Source organism: Seriola dumerili, unplaced genomic scaffold (assembly GCF_002260705.1).
Source record: "Seriola dumerili isolate Sdu_G_001 unplaced genomic scaffold, Sdu_1.0 BDQW01000068.1, whole genome shotgun sequence".
Classification (NCBI taxonomy): Eukaryota; Metazoa; Chordata; class Actinopteri; order Carangiformes; family Carangidae; genus Seriola; species Seriola dumerili.
The window spans coordinates 7,775,285-7,797,204 of record NW_019174323.1 but is presented as its reverse complement, the minus strand read 5'-3'; the positions used below and the strand labels follow the sequence as shown (position 1 = coordinate 7,797,204).

Here is a 21,920-nt window from a genome sequence, read left to right as displayed (position 1 = left end):
ATGTTTTCTGAAAGCTTATGGATACAGATGAAAGGCCACTGGAAACCGTGGGGGAGGGGGAAGCCAATAGTTCATGCGAGACACGACCATAGGACACAATGAAACATTTTAAAAAATGGCAGAGCTTTTTGAGGAAAGGTTATGCAACGTGTTTAACGGTCTCACAGTCCACCACTATCTCCAACACAGCTTCTGCTTTTATCTCTCTCTAAAGAGTTACATTATCACAACCTCCTCCACCGTCGCCATATTTGTTGTCATCAGAAACTTTTGACTCTGAGCTGCTCTCTAGTGGATGTATTTCTTAACAACCAGTATGTGGGCGGTGACGGTTACATACGTAAAGTGAGTAAAAATGACCCTCAGCATGCCAACACGCTAAAGAAAGATGGTGAAGATGGTAAACATTATATCTACTAAAGATCAACAAGCAAGCAACTGCTATGTTCTCTCTGCAAGAAAGTGAATAATTCCTAAATGTCAAGTCATTATTCTCGGACTTTGCAATTTCATTATCTAATTTGATACATATTTATGCTGAGGTTTCAAGAAACAGTGTGGATGCACAAACAGCTATTTCAATCAGCTGATGAATCCAAAAACTGTAAATATGAGTTATTTCTCATTGAAATACTGTCAACCCCCTGCTATTCGTTTGTATTTATTACATTAAAAAGGCAGAAAAAGCTCTCTGTACCTCTGATAAGGAGCCATAGATTTTAATCATGTTTTGTAAAGTATTTTCATAGAGATAGAACATGCAGGGAATCAACCAGTGACTCACAACCCCCCCCCCCCCCGTTATAGGATTAGTCAGCACTCAAACACATTAAAATCATCTTTAATTTCATATCGCTACAATTTAAAAACACTGTGGCAGGGGGTTACAGCTGAGTGTGACAGTATTTATATTTTAATCACACAACTTGATACAGAGCACTCAGACACCCACGCGAGCCAGCCACAGGTTTCAAGCAAACCCTCCTCCCCCTTGAATAAACAGTGAGCCTCGCAGGGAGCTCTGCAGATAAACAAACGAGTCTTCCGACAAGCTAGCAGTCAGTGTCAGGAACAACACCGCTCCTTAACATCACTTATAACATGTAGCTGATCAGGACACTACAGCAACAGAGCGCACAATCAGAGGAAGAAAATAAAAACACACAATTCCCAAATAAAACCTTTAAAAAATGTTTTAAATAAAGCACAGTATGTCACCCAGCACAAACTCACAGATACACATACTGTCACACTGGAGCGGCAAAGTGTAGACCAAGAGCACAGAATCAATCCAACATCAATATCTACTTCATGGGATACAGCTGAGGGGTATGGCGGGGTAGTCTGCTGCCGCCTGAGCTCAGAGCACCTCTGTGTGATCTCCAGCTTTGAACAGAGTGGACTCTCATTGTGCAGAGAGGCTCTGTGGAGAGAGAAGTGGCCGGTGAGTCACCGCTACTCCCCTCATTGTTGCGTCTGTAGCTGAGTGGGCAGGTCAACCATGTACCTTTTGATTCGGTAGAGATTTTCTTCTCAAGGGTAAGACAACGACATATTGATTTGCTTGTTAGGCTACTTTGTCTGCTGGAATGTTTTTGGGTTCTTTTGTTGTTTTTTTTTAAAACACAAAAAGCTTGTCTTGAATAATTGTATGATTTTAGGAAATATGCTGCTATCAAATAACTGAGGAGTAAAAACGCTTAAGGAGTAAAAAAAGACGCTCAGTATCTACCCAATAAAAAAAACTTAGCTTCCATAAAAGGAAGTTAAGTTTTTAAGAATACTGTGCCCCGGCTGCCCAAATCTATTTGAGTCCTCACCACATACCAAAAGCATCTAGGCTGCCATAATTTTGTGACTGCCACAGGAAAAACAACAAATACCCTCCATGCTGCAACAATCTACCAAAATTCATGGTCTTACGTGTGAGTTGAAGGGCGATCTGCACTTCCAGACCCTTTTCTTTGCTGCTTGTTTTCTGCCATGGTTCCAAAGGAGTGTGAGAACTTGGCATCACATCCAAAAAGAAATCTTCCTCTTTTGAATCCCCTCGCCCACCCCCAGTCGGTGGGAAACACCCCTCATGGGAGCTCAAAGCGCTCGGCTGCTTGGCATTGGGCAAAAAACCTACAAGAGCTTTCAGGCAGCGTCCTCCACGTCCTTGTCTTATCTCCAGTCTGATGTTGGGGAGTAGATTCATGCAATAGAGACTCAAGTCTCTACAGAGGGGACCGACAAAAGTAGTGGTACATCTGGCAGCCAGATGGCTAAGGTTCAGCTCCCTCTCACAGGGACAGGATTTGCACAAAGACCACACAGTTGAGTCTTGTACAGTAGGGGCTGTCACTTCTTATGTGAAATTTAAGCAATCCTTTGAACATAATATTGGAACTGTAATGACCTGCTCAAATTCAAAATTTACAGACTATAAGCGTATCAGAGCGTTTGAAGCAGTTCGCCTTGTGGTCCAGCAGATGGTCCTAAAATTCACCATCAGCTTGAATTAGTTCAAATGAATTATGTGCCATTCCAAACTCATTTGAACTTGCTTTTTTTGATACAAAAATTGCTTGAGTGATGTGATTTTGAGTGAGTTTTAGACTGTTTTTGATTTTGCAGAACTTGAAGACTTTACCGTAAACTCTGGGAACTTTTTGGACAGTTAATAGACCAAACAACAGATTATCATTCCGTTTCGCCACATAGCAATTTTACTATTTTTATTCCTAGTCAAGTTTCCATCAAATGTTGTGCAACTTTTAACCAAATTTCCAGGAAGTCTTAAACATAGAATGCAAATAAATGCACGTCTCCACTATTGTTATGTGATTATTAGGAGTTGGGCGCATCAAGATAAATAGTCAGTGGCAGCAATTTTCCTCTCTCCAATCAGGGTTTTTTTTTTTAATGCACAAACTGAAAATGCACAAAAAAAGGATGGATCAAAACGCACTTAAATGTCAACGCCCCGCCCCCCAAAAATAGCTTTTTTGGGAGTTTTTCCTTACAGAAACGAAGGGTCTAATGACAGAGTGTGTTGTAGGCTGTACAGATTGTAAAAACCCTTTGAGGCAAAAATAAAAGCATAAATAAAACTGACTTGAATTAATAGTAAACAACATGAACAGCTGCAGCCACAGTGTCGTGATGTACATTAGTAAAAAGGTATAATATGAGACATGGTCTAGATAAGATGTATTCTCTGTCTCCTTGACTTCCTATTTGGGCTGAGAGTGTGTGCATTCCTCACGGCAAAGGGCATTTACATAGCGAGCTCTTTTCATTCTCTGTCACTTTAAGGACATTTAATCAGTAGGTTTCCTTTACACACCACCACAGTCATGCATGATAATACGCATGTTCCTATGTGGTTGACTTGAAGGCTATAAAGCACTCTGACAGCAGATTCTCCCATTATTCCCATCCAGACACTAGAAATTCCCAAGTCCTATCCCATGTGCTGTAGTTATTTGTAAAACATCTGAGTGTTAAAGGAAGCTAACTGACACTTCCTGACAGAAACTTCAGTTTGAAAAGGCGTGACACACACTTTGACACATAAGTCCCCGCCACACACAAGCTCAGCTCATCAGCCACACTGATTTCAGCATGGGCAGGAGAGCGGGCAGCCGGGGCGGAGGCCTGAGTAGAAATAGCCCTCAGTCATAAACATCCTCCTGGAGAACCAATCAAGGCAACTCATCAGAGAAGCTGTTTATCCCACATGTCAGCCGGAGTAGTGTCGCACTGCTTGTGAGGCCAATAAAACGACAAGACAAACTCAGATTTCCTCTGACAACGTGGAACGACAATGTAAAAAGTTCGTCGATGACACCATGAGCCAGGCCGTGAACGGCTGGCCGAGGTTAGCTAATGGCACTAATATTTAAATTCGCTGATGGCACAGTAAGAATAAAGACCATGGAAACTGGAACCTCCTGCCAGACTACCAGTGTTACTCCATTCAGGGCTGCCCCATCTAAATTCAGCCGGTGTCCCAACTTTGCTGTAGCAACGTCTTCAGACAAAAGGGCCTGAGTGCAGACAGGAAGGAGCGTGCAGCTGCAGGATGCATCTGTTGGTGGCCCCGAGGAAGGATGCAGAGCACTCTTCATTCACAAGAGATGCAGGGGTTCAAAAGAGATGGGTATCACTTTGTAACACTGAGAAGATCTTTCAACACAACTTCCAGTATAAAGATGAGAGGAGAGCCACAAGCATGGCGGCATGAACCCCCCCCCCCCCCCCCCGAATGCAACTCGCTTTACTTGGCAACATTGCTCATCGTATTGAAGGATCCTGGGTATTTTTGGACTCCAGAGAAGCCACTCGTTCAGAATAGTATGAATACAACACAAGCTGATGTTACATGATGCAGTCAGGTTTTCATTTGTAAAGCAGCGCCAGCACCAACTATTTATGAATATGTTCTGTCTGTTTTGAGTTTGCACAGCTTTGGAAATCTGACAACATAGAATATTGCAAAAACCTGTTCAAAAATCGAATTAAAAATACGCCAATTAAAGGTTTAAAGCAATCCGGTTTTAGTCTTATCTATAACAATGACACAGTGTCCCACAGTTTCTCACACATCACAGGATACTAGACCAGCAATACAACCCAGTCACACCCCCCAAACCAGAGGAAGTGTAAGCACACCTTGACAGGAAATGCTTAGTTGTACTCTCTGAAACTTCCTCCCTGCAGCTGTACACATATTTCACCAATGAGGTTAAGGGTTACATATAGGCGTGATTCCACAGGACATTGCTAGTTCCTGAGCTAAATATCAGTGCTGCACGGAAATGAGCTCAGTCCTTCCTCTGCATGAAATCTTTTCTCGCTTTCCTCCGACTGTTCCAAAGACCTCATTGTGAGTTTGTGTCAGCTTACAGCTCTGATGTTTGTTTTTTGTCCAAAATAAAGCGCCCCGCCAGCATGTTCAGAAAGAGACTGTGGCCCAAAGGAAGCCATGCGATACATTGTTCAAGGATGCGATTTCCAAATCTGATCAAACTCCCCCAGAATAGACTCTACACTGGAAGACAGATAGTCCAGATTAACTGTCAAAGTGCACAGAATGGCTGAAAAGCAACTTTACTGAAAGGCACTTATTTCTTTCTTGCAAAAGCAGCAAATCTACTGGGACTCCATGAATGAGACAAAAACAAACTATGCAGTGAATATGGCATAAATCACATGAATAACCTTTAGCCTTCCACATTCTTGCTTTCATCACAGCTCGACACGGAGCTGCTAAAAAGGGTGTGCAGATCTATTTTTAAAACCCTGCCTGTAATTTATTTCATTACAAGATGGCAATTTTATCCCCCTATGATTTCAAGGCTGCAGTAATGTGGCTTTCATTTTCTTTTTTCAAAAACCACCAGCGTCTGACCACAATATTCTGTTCAGCACCGCCAGGCCAACTGACAGCATTTTCATTTGTCACAGCCTTGGAGAACCTCTCCACTGGCAGATTTTACACAGATTTGTTAACATGTTTCGTTTCACTTGCCGCTCAGATTGCAATCTGTAAACTTGCATGTGTATGTGCAAACAAATCATGACTTAGCAGCTGTATTTTCTAAGTTGGTGTGGGGATGCCAGAATCCTGTCAAACCGGCGCTGGTCTGCCGGTGAAGGAATGATAAACATTTCATCACATGCCATGAAGAATGTAATCCATGTAGCTGTGTGAGTATCAAACATGACTGGTATTATAACAGAATGTGTTAACCCAATGAAGCTCTCTCTGAAAAAGGAGAAGGAGCTTTCTATTCTATAGTTTGAAAAGGATAGTTCAGTCTGAAGTCTGAGATAGAATCACGGCAGGCATCTGAAGTGATATTTAGACAACAACGTATGCCATTTCCTTTTGTATCCTTCAGAGACGTACTGATGATATGTCTAGGAACCACAAGCCTGCAGCGAGGAGTCAAGTATCACAACAGAGCGTAAAGTATATCACAACTATACCTGACATTCAGCTGTTCAGTCCACCATCCGAGAGGTGCTCGAGTCTCTGAGGAGCACAGCGAGAAAACAGAAAACAGTGGGTTAAGGAGAACCGGGGTGACAGCTCTCTCCGGCAGGCAAGCAGCGCTGGTCTCAGTCGGACATCCTCGCTGGCATGTCTCTCTCTCTGTCTCTGTCTCTCTCTCTCTCTCTCTCTCTCTCTCTCTCTCTCTTTCTCTCTCTCACTCTCTCTCTCTCTCTGATCTGTGAGGTAATCTGTCTCTGCCCCGCTGATCACACACACTACGGCAGGCAGCGGTCTCGCGTCATTAACGCGTCCCTAATAAAGCAAGTCAATGACCATGTCCTTCAGTGAGGACAGGATGCCAGACAGGCACTCAGCAGGAGAAGGCAAGGAATGGGGAAGGAGGGGTGGTCATGGGGGTGGGGGGGTGGGGGGGCACAGCTCTCCATCTGAGGTTTAGTTGGGTGACAGCATGCTCCCTTGTTGTTTTGTTTTTTTTTGTGTTACTTTTTTGTATGCAAGGCTGCTCGCATATGACGGGAGTGTGTGTGTGTGTGTGTGTGTGTGTGTGTGTGTGTGTGTGTGTGTGTGTGTGTGTGTGTAACTGTGTGTGGGGATGTGTGAAGAGGATGTGGAGGCGGACCCAGAGAGGCTTACTCATCATTCGGTTCACCGTCCAATCACTATCAGAGCCTCCTGGCAGCACAATGCCTCCCACACATGGCAGACCTTTTAACAACTGTCTCCAACACAAAAATTAAACCTTCACTTATTAAACTTCTTACAGTCAGCCACAGCCATTAAGCCTCACTGACATGATGTAATGTCGACCTGCCAAAGGAGGCTGACGATCAGTAACAACTGCACACAGATGACATCACGTAAGCCTAATTCACTACGATGCTCTAATTACTCCATTCATTAGCGGTTAACACATGCCATGTTGAGGGCAAACAGGCTTACAGCTGGGCAAATACTTAGATTTAAGCTTGAGGTTCAGCTGCAAAAGGGCTGTGTGCTCTACCTCTTGTAGTCGTAACCCTGAGGTCAGAGCAACTTCTCATGCACCGGGTGTCCTATTTCATCCTGTGGGCTGAAGTAAGAACAAAGCCAGCAGCAGCTCGTGATATTATACCTGTGCAGACACACACCGAAGAAAATCACTAATTCTGCGAAACATAAATCATACCGAATGACAACTATGACTGCAAATGAGGAAACAAAACACCCAGTCGCTGCCTGTGAGAATATTGTCTTACAAAAGTATGTGTAATCAACAGCCTGTCACAAGATAATACCCAAATTAAGCTTATTCGCAAAAGTGAGTGAGTGGTTTTCGAGATATGGATGTAAAAATCTACTGCTGCCACACCTGTTCCTTCCTTCCTGCAGCAGCGCAGGCCAAGGCTCTTCTTGTTGTTGCAACACCATGAATGTGAAACAAAACCCTCCCATATAAACCGTACATGAATGAATCAATCCAGGGAGGGAGAGCAGTCATAAACATGATTCTTGGGGGGGTGGGGGGTGGGGGGGGGTGTACTTTGTATGAGTAACCCACACACATCAAAAAACAAGCTTCAGATTATGACATCTAGTTCTGACTCGTACAAATCCTTTATTTCCTTCCAGTTTTTTTTATTGGAAGGAGATAAGACAGAGCACAGGTCCAAGTAAGTGGATGAAGAGAATATGTTCTGTGACAGATTCAAAGAAACATCCTCTCTGCCAAATGTTCCCGGTGGAAAAAAAGGAGCATACGGTAAATATCACCTGTCTTGACCACATCTTTTCTCAGGCCTGGTGTCTGTCTCACCTCCAAAAAAAGTCAATTTGTTAAAAGCCTAGTAACAGGAACAGGAAAGGCAGAGATAGTAAAAGGGAAATATTTCATCTGGACTAGAGCTGAGTTCCTAGGAGCAGAATGAGCATGAAAAATAACTCATAAACTAAGTCTCTAAAAAAAAAAGTTGAATTCAATATCCTGTTTTCAATGTCTTTTTGGCAATAAAGGAGCATCACTATATCATTTTCTTTACTTTATCAACAATATAGTCATGATAAACATGTATTAACAAACACTACAGTTCCTAGGAAGCTACAGTTACAATGAATTTAAAAAAACCCAGAGGGACCACTTTATGGGGACATCCAATATTCTCTTGAGGCCAGTGATCAAATATGACACCTTGTGGTTAAAATCATACAATGCACTCAGGCGTGTACACAAAATTTCTAGTCAGTGGTACACAGATGTTCATTATTATGACAACTATTTCAACTCCAAACAGGTGTTGATACAGTAACTTGGCACAACTTCACAGAGACCCTACAGTCTGCGAATATGGATCAAAACAATGAGGCTTTAAAACCTTTTATGGGACTACAATTATAGAGAAATCAGCTATTTCTCATATTCACTGAAGCATCCCCTGGGTTTTAGGGGGATAAACTTGCCCAAAAAAAACCCCACACCTATCTAGTTTATCAATTCCCAACCAATATCCCCATAAATAGTTGATAATAAAGCATGCGCTATGGCAACATTTCACAACAGAAGATTTGCAACTTTTCAAGTTAAGCCTGGGAGGAGTGAAGTTTTTGCTCGATGCCTCTTATCAAGCTGAACCAAGAATAAACAGCTCAATCATTTATGATCCAGGTGTTCACTCACTGAGGAGTTTCATGCTCTCAATCTTGATTAATTGTGATGTTCACGGTTTGATCTGCGCTCTCGGTTGTCAAGAGCCAGTTTCTGTCTTCCCCCAGGATGTAAGTGAGGTAAAGTGATATGAAGAGAGGAGACTGATCCCAGCTGGACGGGGCTAAATCAAACAAAAGCCGGGACTATAATACATCAAAGGGGCGTCATGTGCTTTGTCTTACTGCTCTATAGACTTTTCATACATTACATTGCACCTAATGGCAACAACGAACGTGTCTTGGTACAGTTCATGAATCTTGATCATAGAGACATTTAAGACGATAGAAAAAAATCCTTCAGCACTGACATTATTTATTTAGAGGCAAACTTAAATGATCCCAGATGCACAAAACTCAGCTCTGCTTTACATTCAAAATATACTCCAGTTTTGAACTACCTATAAAAAATTACCTATGACCTGCTAACATGCGTTAGCATTATATTACATTCATTTGGCAGATGTTTATGTCCGAATGACTAACAATAAATGCATTCAAACAATGTAGGATAAAGATCTGGATATCATCCAAAACTGGGACTCCACCGTTTATAAGCAAACAACTAAAAGTATGTTCATTGCTGCAGCACAAGCGCTTAAAGATTTTTTGATTGTTTTTGTTTAAGCAAGACAAAAGCTTTAGTCATTGAGATGTAGTCTGAAAAGATGGGTTTTTACACTATATTTAAGCATGTATGTTAATTTTTTATCTCTGGAGACCACATTTGTTTGTAACTTTAGTAGTTAAACTTATAAGTAACACAACAGTATATAAAAATATATTTTGTTTAGTTTGGGGGGGGGGGCTGATGTTATAATAAGAAGAAGAAGATGGAAAAGTGTGACTTTGATAATGAAACATTTTCACCACTTCACAGGCAGGCAAGAGTTTAGAGCATCCATTTACTAGCCTAAAGGCTGTGTATCACAGCAAACAGAGATGTTATAAGTGTTTTCAATGAAAATAAAAGTATAAATTGACATTTTGTGAAAACGTGCTTATTTATGTGTGTGAACCTCATGATGTGCACCAACCTAAAGGTGACAGTTTACCCAATTTTTTTTTTTTTTTTTTTTTTTCATCACAGCTTGAGAGAAAAGTCACTGACTGAATGCAGTGCACAATACACTGCAGGCACGGGGAGTGGGGGGTGCCAAGCACATGTATGCTCCATCAACCACACAAACACTTCATGAAAATACCCTTCGAGTATAGCCAAACTGCTCCGCTGCAAGTATTAAAAATGCAGAATTAATGAAGGTACGAAGACTCTGTTAGACTCTTAGCATCCGAAACGGCATCAACGTCCACTTTTGGGCTGCCGTAGCTCGTGCAACAAGAACCGTAAACTTTAAAGCTACTCACCATTTCAGCACACGGTCGATGACAAAGCGTCTGAAGAGAACATGTTTCCAGAGCTCGGTTTGTCCGGTGTGGAGGATGTAGCCGAGCTGCACCGGTTCTTTACACCACTGGGAAAAACGTTCATTGATTTTTTTTTTTTTTTTTTTTTTTTTTTGGGTCCTTTCTCGGGAAATTTACGAGGAAAAGGATTTCGCTATGTGAATAGACTGACAGCGCATGCGCAGTCTGCGGCCATCCTCAGATGCTCTCTACAAGTCACTCGAACCAAAAAAAAAATTCTATAGAAACATTGTAGTATTGAAAGCAAAACGGCATGAAAATCTAAAACACCTTTAAAAAGGTATGGCAAGGTCACAAAAAAATCAATATTGACTATATATCAGCTGTACACCTCCTGTTTGAACCTCAGGAAGTTATTAGAGATAAAGTGATGTCTCCTGTTTAATTCTACCCCTGCTGAGCCTGATAGTGTGCCTGATGTCAATATAAAGTTTTCATTGACCTTATCCTATTTTGTACTAGTCCTCTATCTTTTATCTCAATATGCTTCTGTGAAGCCCTAAATGCAACTACAAATATGCCTATGTAGAAATTGCACCAAGCTAGGCCATACTATGCTATAAATGTTATTTATAATCTGAATAAAACTGACTACTGGATGATGTTTTGACATGTTTTTTATGTTAATGTTTGTACTGTTTCATTAAGTCTGTGCCTAATAAGCACAACAGCCCAATCCTTCTCCCTATAGTCCATTTCAGACGGCATTTAGTAGACTACATTACACTATGGGAAAGGCTAACAATTAGTGTAAGCCAAATAGCTGAAACAATTAGTCCACGGATGGGGAATCAGTCTGCAGAAGCCCAAAGATCATGGCGCAAACAAAAAGTAGCGCTCCTTGTAAACACGCACCCGGGCGCCTCATTACCAAGTGAATGGATGATGAGCTGTCAGGTAACAAGTCTTGAGGACGCATGTCAATTTCCTTTAATGTTCTCAGCTACTTGTTAAACATGAAAGGGGGTGGGTGAGGGTATATAAGACACCCCTAATCTCCCAGTAGAGGAATTTGTCATTAACTGGCCTAAAACATGCGCTCATTGGGAGCTCTGGGTGTCGCGCTGCACGCATCTCTGCTGGTGCTGCTGGCTCAAGGGATTCATAAATCCAGAGATGGAGTTTATATGAGGCCGCTGCATCGTCTCTCCGTGATGGACCGATCAACCGGGTATCACCTGCCAACCTACATGGTGCACCTCTACAGGAATTTCAAGTCAAACTTTTCCAGGCCGATGGATACTATGGAGCAAGATGCGGCAAAGCAAGCAGACACCGTGAAGAGTGTGATGGCTAAAAGTAAGATCTAGTTGATTATTCTCCAAAAAAAAAAAAAAAAAAAAAAAAAACAGTTCATGGGTCACAAATGAGAAGGGAAACAAGATGATGGCAAATGTAGAGTATTGTATTTATTCCTTAAGCTTTAGTAGCTCCGCTCAGACTCAGATCTCTTCTCTACCCTTTCAACAACCTCTTAAATGTTAGTTTTTTTTTCCTTCGGCTCAAGTGTTGTCCTGTCAAAGCTGCGTGCCAGACGACCTCAGAGGGTTTCAATCCACATCCCACTCAGTGGGTGAATAACCACGCAGGGATCAGCGTGTGAAAAGGCCGGTTTTTCTGTCTAATTCTCAAAGCAAACCTCTTTTTTCTTAAATAGGTGATGTTGATTAGATACCTCGCCAGACATCCCCCTATACAAATCTCTTGTTAAGTCAAATCAACAACTTCCCTCAGTTCTTTCTTCACACTTGGCTTGATTAGATTAGAGCTCGGGATTTAATGGTGGCACAAGCAGCCATCAGAGGACAGCCCTCCCCGCTGCTGAATCCAATTTCACATCGCTGCTAGGTGTTAGAGTTATTACCTATTTGTCTGACTGAGGATATGCAGAAGCCAGGACAGGCAGAGATGTGCTAAATGATTGGTTTCGGGGGCTCTGTGTTTGCTCTGAGTGGATTCATAGAGAGGGCGGTTTGCACTTTTGATTAACAGTCCAGCTAAATGGGTCAATGCACTGGACAATTAATGCAGAAGTCAAATGTTTAAAATGCTTTAATCCTTTAGATGAATTCGAACCACACCTGTTCATTGAATGACAATGACCCCACCTCCACCCCCTCTTCCATTACAGATGTGGGGGCAGTACATGTTGTCCTACACTGGGGCAATGACTAGATTATTTTTACATGCAACCTTAATTTGCTGAAATCTCCATCAATACAAGCATTAATCATGAAGCTAATAGAAGTTCAGAAGCAATTATATTTTGCATTGATTATTTTCCCTGCACCTCACTTTGCAAACATAAAGTATACAAGGACCTACAAATAACAAAATTGCAGTTATTATAAGACTATTAAAAGGATGCCACCATGAAGACTAATGACTTTTAAAGGTTATATATGATATTAAAACATATATTATTTCTGGAGAATAGTGACATTTTTCTGATGTCAGTTAACTGAAATACCCATGGTTCAGTTCAGATGGTTCAGATCTCCTTGATCTCATGATATCTTCTCAGGTTATATGTCATCATACCACCCAGTGTTACTCCCACTTTTCACCTGTTTAGATTAACTCAATGCTTGTTGCAGAGACAGAAATAGCAATTGTATTGATTTAACAGTATTTCCAAAAGCAAATCTTAAATCAATGAAGCAGATGAGAACAAGTTACCTCAACTTTAATATAGAATTCAGGGGGTAACAGGTAACATTTATTTTAGTACAATGCCCTCAACATGTTGCATGTGTTGCAATTTTTCTTTCTGGTCATATCAGTATAACATAGATTTTGATATTTACCCTGATTTTACCATAATGTCCACTATAATGATGAGCTATTTGTGATAAAGTGTGAACCCCAATGATGCTGATCTTTCTCTTTTCACTTCATTAGGTTTGACGTACAGACACAGGCGCTGGGTTGCGACCTTTGACCTCCACACCCTGCTGGCTGACAAGCAGATCCAGGCAGCAGAGCTGAGAATCAGGCTCCCTCGGACACCGAGCGCTTACAACATCTCAGTGGAGGTCTATCACCATGGCCAGGCATGCCATACGCACAAGCACTGCCAAGAACAGCAGCTGGTGGGGCTGCTCACTGAATCATCACTGGTCACTTCATCACAGAGCTGGAAAGTATTCAACATGACAAGTCCTCTCCTGGACTGGCTTAGACGAAAATCGACAGAAAGAATTCAACACAAAAGAGTATCAAGAAGGAAAATGGTAAAGACAAAGAGAGGCCTGTCGCTTCCTGATCAGCCTGTCTATGTGGCGAGCCCGAGGAGCGAGCAGGATGTTAGCGACCGAGCCCTGCTGGTCGTCTTTTCACACACTGGCTCGGATGAAAACTCAAAGGCCAAAGCAAGCTTGCTTCATACAGCTGAACAATCCAAGTTCTTGTCCCCTGCTGAAATCAAAAAGGCCCGCTGGCCAAAGAGGCGCAGGAGCAAACGGGGCCAGCGAGAACAAACAGTGAGAAGCCTGCAGGTGTCCAAAAGAGGGAGTGAAAAATCTCTCTGTCGCAGAGTTGACCTGCATGTAGACTTTAATCAAATAGGCTGGGGGTCCTGGATCATCTTTCCTAAAAGGTATAATGCCTACCGCTGTGAAGGTTCCTGTCCTGGTCCTTTGGGAGAAGACCTAAATCCAACAAATCATGCTTACATGCAGGTGGGTATTACAGTCTATTTATCCATCTATCCATCTTTCCATCTATCTATCTATCTATTTGTAATAGAGAATATTTGTTATAGACTAGGGTGAATTGGTTTAATTCTATATAACAAAATTCTCTGTTTTGTCTCTTCCTTTCCCAGAGTTTACTGAAACATTATCATCCTGACAGAGTGGCATCGCCCTGCTGTGCGCCAACCAAAATGAGCCCATTAAGCATGCTGTACTACGAAAACGGAGAAATGCTCCTTCGACACCATGAAGACATGATTGTGGATGAGTGTGGCTGCCAGTGACAGCTGAAACGCCATCTAAGCATGGCCTGTGTTGCTGAGCAGCATAACGGCCCAAAAATGCTGTGAGGAAGCAACCAATTTCTGAAAAACAAAAGAAAACACTTAGTCAGAAGGAAAGAAAGCTCTTTGATATTTGTCACTGTACACTGTGAGATTGTAGCTGATCTATGAGACACAACTTTAATTTGTGATGAGCTCTGGTTCCAGAGAAGATTGTCATGTTAAGATGTGCTAAAACACAAACTGAACAATACCGCAGCATCTTGCCCTCCAGGTGTGTGCAGTTGTCACAATGTAATATAAAAGTTTATTCTCCTTAACTTATCAATTTCCTCAATGTAAACACAAAATGGCAATGTTATTGAATATTCCAGCACTGTTTTATTGTACACTACCATTTGTGTAACTCTAAACTAATGTATATTTATTGTAAATATTAAAGAAAATTGTATTTATGTACATTTTGCAAATGGAGTATGTATTTTGTTATGTTTTATAAGTTATACTGAACTTTCTGGGCATGTGAGCATAGGAAAGTTATTAAGCCTATATTTTATTACAACTTAGCCAGTTTAAATGCAAGAATACTGTCCAACCATTAGATATATCAGATAGATAGATAGATAGATAGATAGATAGATAGATAGATAGATAGATAGATAGATAGATAGACAGGGGTCTTGTATGAAAAGATGCCATTGATTGTCTGATCAGATTTCTAATCTTGCTCAGTCATTCTTTGATCAGATATTTTCGTATTGAAATCATTTAGTTCTTGATGACTTGCATTTTGACAACATTTTACATTTTAAAGTAACATATAGAAGAAGGGTTGTTTGGATATATGATACCTGGTCTAATAGCATAGTTTTCTCTGAACTGTCTGGTTTGGTTTATGCTGTCATGACACAATATAAACACAACATACCTGCAAACATATCCACAACACGCAGCAGTATGTCCCTGCTTGGATCACTGGCATATTTATCTGGAACTACTTTGTGTGATACAAAGAACAGGCACATCAAAGGAGGCAGACTTTTCTAGTTCCACACTGTTTCAGTCATTCACAGTGAGTCATTGCCAAAGTCCACTGATGTTCACTAATTCAAAATAAAGCTCTGTATAGCAGAGTAATATCTAGCAAATACTGTGAAGTGGCTGCTAGTTGTAACAAAGCAAAACTAAGTTCTATTCTTCTGAAGCCAGAGGGCTCATTGTATTCAGATCCTTTGAAAATACACTGACTGACCAGGAATTTGCCAGAGTCATGACCACAGCATTGGTCAAACTGGGAATAGTGGATCAGGACTCAGAGGTAAGACAACAATCTCAGCCTCAGGCAAATATGAAAAAAATATTTATAATTCAAAATAAATTAGAGCTACAATGATTAGTGGATCAACAGAAAATTAAATCAGCAATTATTTTGAAAAAAAATTTTCAAGAAAAAATGCCAAACATTTCATGGTTCCAGATTCTCAAGAGTGATCATTTGTCGCTATTCCTTATTATCTTTGGGTTTTGGACTTTTGCTTGTATTAAACAAGATATCTGAGAACACCACTTTGAACTTTGGAAAATTGTGATAAGACTTTTTCACAGTCTTCTGTGAAATGTTTTATAAATTAAATGATTGATCGAGAAAATAATTGAAACATCAAGTGATTACAGTGTTGAAAGTAAATCAATTGATTAAAAATGACTGTAACTATATTGATAATTCATTCATTGTTTGAGTCATTTTTCAAGGAAAGATAATGGAAAAAATATCAAACATTCTCTTGTTTGAGCCTCTGTGATCATTTTCTGCTTTTTGTCATATTATGATTGTAAACTAAATTTCCATGGAATCCAGACTGTTGCCCGGACAAAACAAGACCTCTAAAGTCACCTTGGTCTCTGGGAAATTCTAATCGGCATGTTTTCACTATTTTTGATATCTAAGACTAGTGATTAACTGATTAATCAAAAGAATAACCTGCAGACTAATTGATAATGAAAATAATTGTTAGTTGCAGTCTATATTGAGATGTAGCGCAAAAGAGATATTTTCTGCCTATTATTTAGATATTCCCATGTCGACACCCAATATTGACAAACTGAAACATATTTCTTAAGTAATATGTGAAGTTATTGTTTTTTACAACTGGCAATAGCGTTGGGCAGAGGCATAGTGTTTTTTGGGTTGTCTGTCCATCCAACCAGCCATCCGTCTGTCCCATTCTTCCAAATAGGACATCTCAGGACTGCCAGCCTTCAAATTTGGCACAAAGGACCACTTGAACTCAAGGATGAACTAATTAGAATTTGGTGGCCAAAGGTCAGAAATCAAGGTCACTGTGGCCTCACAAAACATGTTTTGGTGAGCAATGAATTCAATTATTGTTTGCTTAATTTAATGTAATTGAATTAATTTCAGTCAATCTAGTCTATATAATTGAGTAAATTTTATTTCATTTAATGGAGCAATTAATTTGACTCAATTTAATTCAATTCATGGAATTCATTTTTATTTGTTTGAGTTAATCAATTAATGAAATCAGTTCAATTAAATTATTTAATTGATATCTATAATTTATTTTATTCTAATTGATAATAATAATTTAACAATAATGACATTAATTTAATTATTTTACTTTAATGTAATGAAATGTTTTATTGAACTGAGTTAATCTAATCTAATTAAATTAATTTCATTAAACTTAATTTCATTAATATTGTACTTTTATTTTATTTTAATAATTACATTTTTATCTAATTGATGTTTTAATTAAATTCTAATAATAATTTAATAATAATAATACTTTAATAATAATAACAATAACTTAATAATTATTTCATTTAAATTTAATTAGATTTACCAATTAAACTCAATTACTCAGTTAAATTCTGTTAATTTTATTTTAAAGGATCAAATAGTGTCAGAGATGCAGATAATGCCTCTGCAGATAATTCAGCACCTGATAAAAACCTCCTGAACGAATAACACTGAAGAACAAGCAGCCGAAAATTACGTATTGTGCATTTAATTAATTTATTTAAAACTAATGTCATGTAATGAATTTAACTCAATTTTATTCATTTTAATTTAATAACATTTTATCAATTAAAATGAATTTATTGTTTGAACTAAATTTAATTTATGTATTTGATGTAATCCATGTAAATTAATGTAAAAAATTTTATGCATTTAATATCTTAAATTCCTTCAAAGTCTTCACTACATATATTATATGAGTCTGGACCGGTCTGGACAGACATGGATGTAAACTGAAACTTCACCAGCGGAGGCATTAATGCTTATCTTGCTTACTTTGTTATTTCAGTTGAGCTCTGTGGTTGAGCTGCGTTGTCTGCAATCTGAAAGCGCAGGGCTGACACTCAACATGTTTCCTAGTCGGCTGTTTGCTAGCAGCCTGAAGCTAATTCATGCTAATTCATGTCACAAAGTAGCAACAAGTTATCCAACGTTTGTTTACTATGTAAGGTGTTGACAGTGGGTATTACCTTCCTAATACATATCGAAATATTTTAGGTGAATTGCCCTCTCCCGGGGCTAAAAATACACACTCACCAAATTAGACTTGGTTGGTTGAGCGGTGCAGCTAACGTTAGCTAATGCTAGCAGCTGTCAGGCTCTGTAACAGGAGCTTCTAGTCTGGGTAAGTGACTCCCTGGCGTTGTTTTAATAAAACACTAATGAAATAATGGTTAATTGGTTGTCTGTAGCTCAATAGGCAGCATTTGTATATGTCTGACAGTGTAAGGCCATGGAACAGTTGGCCAAAATCTTAGTTTACATTAAATTATGTGTGTAGTAGGACGGAAATGTGATCTTCAGTAGCAACCAGGTCCAGTTCAGTAGTGCAGTGGTTTCAACTTTAGGGTTATCCAGCAGTAGAAAGAAACGTTAAATAAAATATCGAGGTCGCTCACTCTCTTACTCTAATGTTGCTATTTCCATTTTGAGGTCTTATTACGTTTTAATAACGACTGTAGTGACTAGTCAGAGTCAAGGGTTAGGGTTAAGGTTTCAGGGACTCAACTGATTTTAGAGCACTAACTGCATGATCCACCAACTAGTGACCCGAAAGTAGATTAGTCAATTACTTGATCGACAGAAAAATATGTGATTATGTTCTGATAAATTATTAGTTGTCTAAGTCATTTGTCAGGCAAAAACACAAACATTCTCCAGTTCCATCTTATAATTTGTGAGATTTCTATGCAGCCCTAGTATAAAAAGTCCAATGATAGCAGAAAAATCCCCAACATATTGTAGATTGTCATTACCTTTGCCTTACTACAGATTATTTCATTAAGTACCAGTTATCATAAAATTCAATAATTATTCCAAATTTGTGGCATTTTTATCATTTCATCATTTTGTAGGTCAGAAATCTTTACAAAACTTTCTGAAAGTTACCTTTCTTCAAAATGAGTATGTATTTTCATTGTTGAATTGCTATCTACTGAATGATTTGAGTATTTCTTCCACAAGGAATGTAAATTTACAGAAAATGTTAACTCAGTGTTAGAGTCAGGGGATTTGATTTATATTATGTCCTCCCTTTATGTCAGTTGCCAGTAAATGTTTCATTCTGTCACCTATGATGTGGATAATACAACCAAAACCTAAGAAGAGATACATCACCTACTTATTATTGAGTCAGTGTAGCAGTGTGGTAACCGCATGAAGCCATTGTCATTATTTCTTACTATATTATTTGGCTGTCATACATCTCACTTACAAAAAGTATGTGTAAGTGTAAAGTTGTATGACTTCCCTTAGGAACACTTACTGCAGAGAAATGGCTGAGGCAGTTGCAAATGTGGCCCGGAGGATTAATGCAACTGTAGAGGAGGGGAAAGATTGTTTGGGTAAGACTCTTTTGTCTCTTACTCCTTACTTCTGCAGTTTCCTAACAACTGTATTGTATTGTAGTTGATGCTATTTCAAATTTCACCAGCAGATGGTGACAGAAACTTAAATTTGCTAGTTCAAGTAACAATGTATTTAAATCCCAAAGTGTTTGTTAATTATAGATATTCAATATCACCCTGCTGTGTTAATGCTTGATAATCTCATAATTATATATTTTTTCTCTGCAGATCTGTCAAACTGCAAGCTGATTTCTTTCCCAGACGGTGTGTTCAAGGTCCTGAGGAGTGTTTCAGAAAACATCCGTGTTATCACATTGGCTGACAATGAGATGAAGGCACTTTCCAGCAAGTTCTTCTCAACCTTCACACAGCTGAGAGGTAATGGATAATAAATACACCACAGCTATTTGATGCATGGAGAAAAAAAAGATTGTGAAGTTGTACGCTGTTCACCTCACAAATGTTGACAGAATGGATTTATGCTGTGTGACCCATTGATTTACTTGTGTCTTGAAATACCTTGCAGAACTGGACCTGCAAGGAAATGTTCTCACCAAACTGCCTGACGCCGTGGGAGAAATGGTGCATTTGACCAGCATCAATCTGGCTAATAACAGCTTCTCCACCTTCCCAGACAAGCTTACTGAGATAGCCACACTGGAGAGGATTAACCTCGAGGGAAATAGCCTCACTGGTAATAATAACATATTAATACATGTTGTATGTGTCAGAGAAAGAGTTGTATATTTTAAGCTTTAGTTCATTCTGTGTTTTATGTTTTTTTTTCTTACAGAAATTCCCGCAGAGAAGCTGTCTGCCATGCCGGCGCTTAAGTGGCTAAACGTGAAGTCAAACCCCTTGGACTCAAACACTCAGTCTGCTCTGCAGTCTCCCCTCAAATTTGATATTTTGTCCACAACACAGTCCTAGATGGTGTCATAAATGATATTTCACCACATATAGACTGCATGCTGTGTGCCTTTAACTACTTAAGTTGGATGCTTTCGTGTGCCTGAGAAATGAGAAAACATAATACTTGAAGATATCACAATGCTGTACAAGAAACAAGAGCACAGAGGTGTGTAAAGACCATTGTTTTTACGCCCTGCTGGTGACCACACCCTTTGGCCTCTACTTTGTCCTTTGTATGAACTGTGAAGGACTGATGAAGTTGATAATTGGAGATGAAATCAGTCCATCTTCATGCACCATTTGACTTTTTTTGTCTCAGCTGAGATACTTGCAATTACTTATTTATTACTTTTGATAGTATAAAAAAGTTTTTTTCAATTAAAGCTTATACAAAGGGAACTATGCATTATTGTTTCATTATTTTTCACTGGGTGACTTATTCATTGTTGAGACTATGTTAAATGAATTTTTGATTTATTATACTAAACTGAAGACACATAGCTTGAGCTGAATTCAGGTTCAGTTACTGTATAGTTTATTTAGGGCACATAGCAATTATTTCAGTTTCAATAATGTTACAATTAATTTCTAATTATTGTACTGTCTACAAAAAATCTATTCAAGAGACCAGCAAAAAGCTAACTTCTGAAGCTACCTGGTCACCACAGTGGCTTGATTTAGTAGGCGATAGAGAAAGTACAGATGGTAATGTAAGTGTTGATCAAGCTCTTAAATCTTCCATCTGTAATGAAGGCTGCAGATAACAGAGACTAGCCCATAGTGGAGTGATTAAAAGTATTTTGCTCAGACTTTCCAGGCATTCTTTAAATAGCAGCACTGCTGAGTCTGGATCACTTAAGCTGATGTTTGGCCTGACGGGAGCCTCTCTGTCATACAAACACAAGAGGGTGTTGGCATTATGATATATAAGAAGTTCACTAATGACCAGATTATTGTGTATCCTTTTTTCTGTGAACAAGACTTTAAATATGCAAAGAGAGCATTCCAAGCTCTTACATTCACAAGTCAGCCAAAGGAGGATGTCTCCTGGCCAACAGGGCTGCAGGCTTACAACGTCACGTGACTTCTGCCTGTGACCTTGCATTGTGCATCATTCTGCAATCTGAATGACTTTAATTTTCCACACCAGAGGAAAACTACAGTAATTTTTCATTTTTTCAGCGTTAGTGTACAGTTATAGATATTTGGCTCTCTAAGGCGACATGCTTTTGATTATGTTTACAGCTGGAGGTGTTATTCTGTAAACTAGATTGCATGTGTTCTAGTTAAACTAAATACAGAACAATTTCTCCAAATAATGACATTGATTAATAATAATTTATTCATTATGTAATAAATGCTACATTTACTGACCTTATAATAATGATAATAATAAGTATTTTAATATAATAATGATATTTAGTGTTCTCGTTTTTCCCTTTGGTTGCTTTTACTTGTAGACTAGATCTGTAATGATGCAAAAAGTCGAGTAAATTAGCTTCTCCATTAGCTATACAACATTATGAATTAAATGTATTTCAATTGGCGGAGTCAAATGTATAATTTGACATAAAAAAGGCAAATGCAAAAAACATTGGTGCAATAGCTCCGAATGAAAGGTAACAAACATAGATTTACTTGGTTTCTGTATTATTCAGCAAGTACCATAAAATGCCATCAAAATCACCTGCTACCTGTAAAAGTGATGGATTTTAGAGAAACTAAGAGATAATTTAAATATTTTATATGTATATTATGTTCCTAAAAACAAGCCCATAAGTATGTTATCAAATAGTTACAGAGAAACTCCGGAGGCCAGAAGGGGCACGCCACCTAATCCTGCTTTCTTAATTGGTTTACAGCTAACACCAGTCAGCTCCATCTGTTTTTGTCTGAAAAGAGCTCTCAAGGGCCGCAGCTTACAACGGGGAAATGAAAAACAAATCACTTCACACGCAAAGAAAGAAGGTAGAAACTTCACATTCATGCTGCAGCATGGAGAAGTGGCAGTGACGAGGGATTAGCTGTTGA

General features: G+C 39.2%; 3 protein-coding genes across 5 annotated transcripts in view; 2 read left to right on the top strand and 1 right to left on the bottom strand.

Annotated features, from left to right (window-relative positions):
• Nucleotides 1-10,170, bottom strand: part of pald1 (phosphatase domain containing, paladin 1) — a 52,862-nt gene extending 42,692 nt beyond the window's left edge. The window contains exons 1-2 of one of the 2 annotated variants that reach the window (XM_022743204.1): nucleotides 10,052-10,170; nucleotides 5,980-6,025 (exon numbers count right to left, since the gene is read on the bottom strand). The gene's annotated coding sequence lies outside the window, so the exon portion shown is untranslated. Of the gene's footprint in view, nucleotides 1-5,979; nucleotides 6,155-10,051 lie in introns of those variants that run through there. The other variant, XM_022743203.1, reaches the window with a different exon arrangement.
• A 975-nt stretch (nucleotides 10,171-11,145) lies between these two features.
• On the top strand, nucleotides 11,146-14,090 carry nodal (nodal growth differentiation factor). Its single transcript, XM_022743405.1, has 3 exons — nucleotides 11,146-11,410; nucleotides 13,013-13,791; nucleotides 13,938-14,090. The coding sequence occupies exons 1-3, from the start codon at nucleotides 11,146-11,148 to the stop codon at nucleotides 14,088-14,090; spliced, it is 1,197 nt and encodes a 398-aa protein (XP_022599126.1).
• Nucleotides 14,091-17,459: 3,369 nt separating this feature from the next.
• Nucleotides 17,460-20,282, top strand: lrrc20 (leucine rich repeat containing 20). 2 transcript variants are annotated; one of them, XM_022742614.1, is made up of 5 exons: nucleotides 17,460-17,755; nucleotides 18,886-18,974; nucleotides 19,206-19,355; nucleotides 19,504-19,671; nucleotides 19,771-20,282. In XM_022742614.1, the coding sequence occupies exons 2-5, from the start codon at nucleotides 18,905-18,907 to the stop codon at nucleotides 19,905-19,907; spliced, it is 525 nt and encodes a 174-aa protein (XP_022598335.1). In that variant the 5' UTR covers nucleotides 17,460-17,755; nucleotides 18,886-18,904; the 3' UTR covers nucleotides 19,908-20,282. The 2 variants fall into 2 exon arrangements, with proteins under 2 accessions (XP_022598335.1, XP_022598334.1); XM_022742613.1 differs by having other exon boundaries at nucleotides 18,851-18,974.
• Nucleotides 20,283-21,920: the final 1,638 nt, after the last annotated feature.

Coding starts and splice junctions, on each gene's coding strand:
- nodal (XM_022743405.1), top strand. CDS start 11,146: ATGCGCTCATTGGGAGCTCTGGGTGTCGCGCTGCACGCATCTCTGCTG. Junction 11,411..13,012: donor GAAGAGTGTGATGGCTAAAA/GTAAGATCTAGT, acceptor TCACTTCATTAG/GTTTGACGTACAGACACAGG. Junction 13,792..13,937: donor CAAATCATGCTTACATGCAG/GTGGGTATTACA, acceptor TTCCTTTCCCAG/AGTTTACTGAAACATTATCA.
- lrrc20 (XM_022742613.1), top strand. CDS start 18,872: ATGACTTCCCTTAGGAACACTTACTGCAGAGAAATGGCTGAGGCAGTT. Junction 19,356..19,503: donor AACCTTCACACAGCTGAGAG/GTAATGGATAAT, acceptor AATACCTTGCAG/AACTGGACCTGCAAGGAAAT. Junction 19,672..19,770: donor CGAGGGAAATAGCCTCACTG/GTAATAATAACA, acceptor TTTTTCTTACAG/AAATTCCCGCAGAGAAGCTG.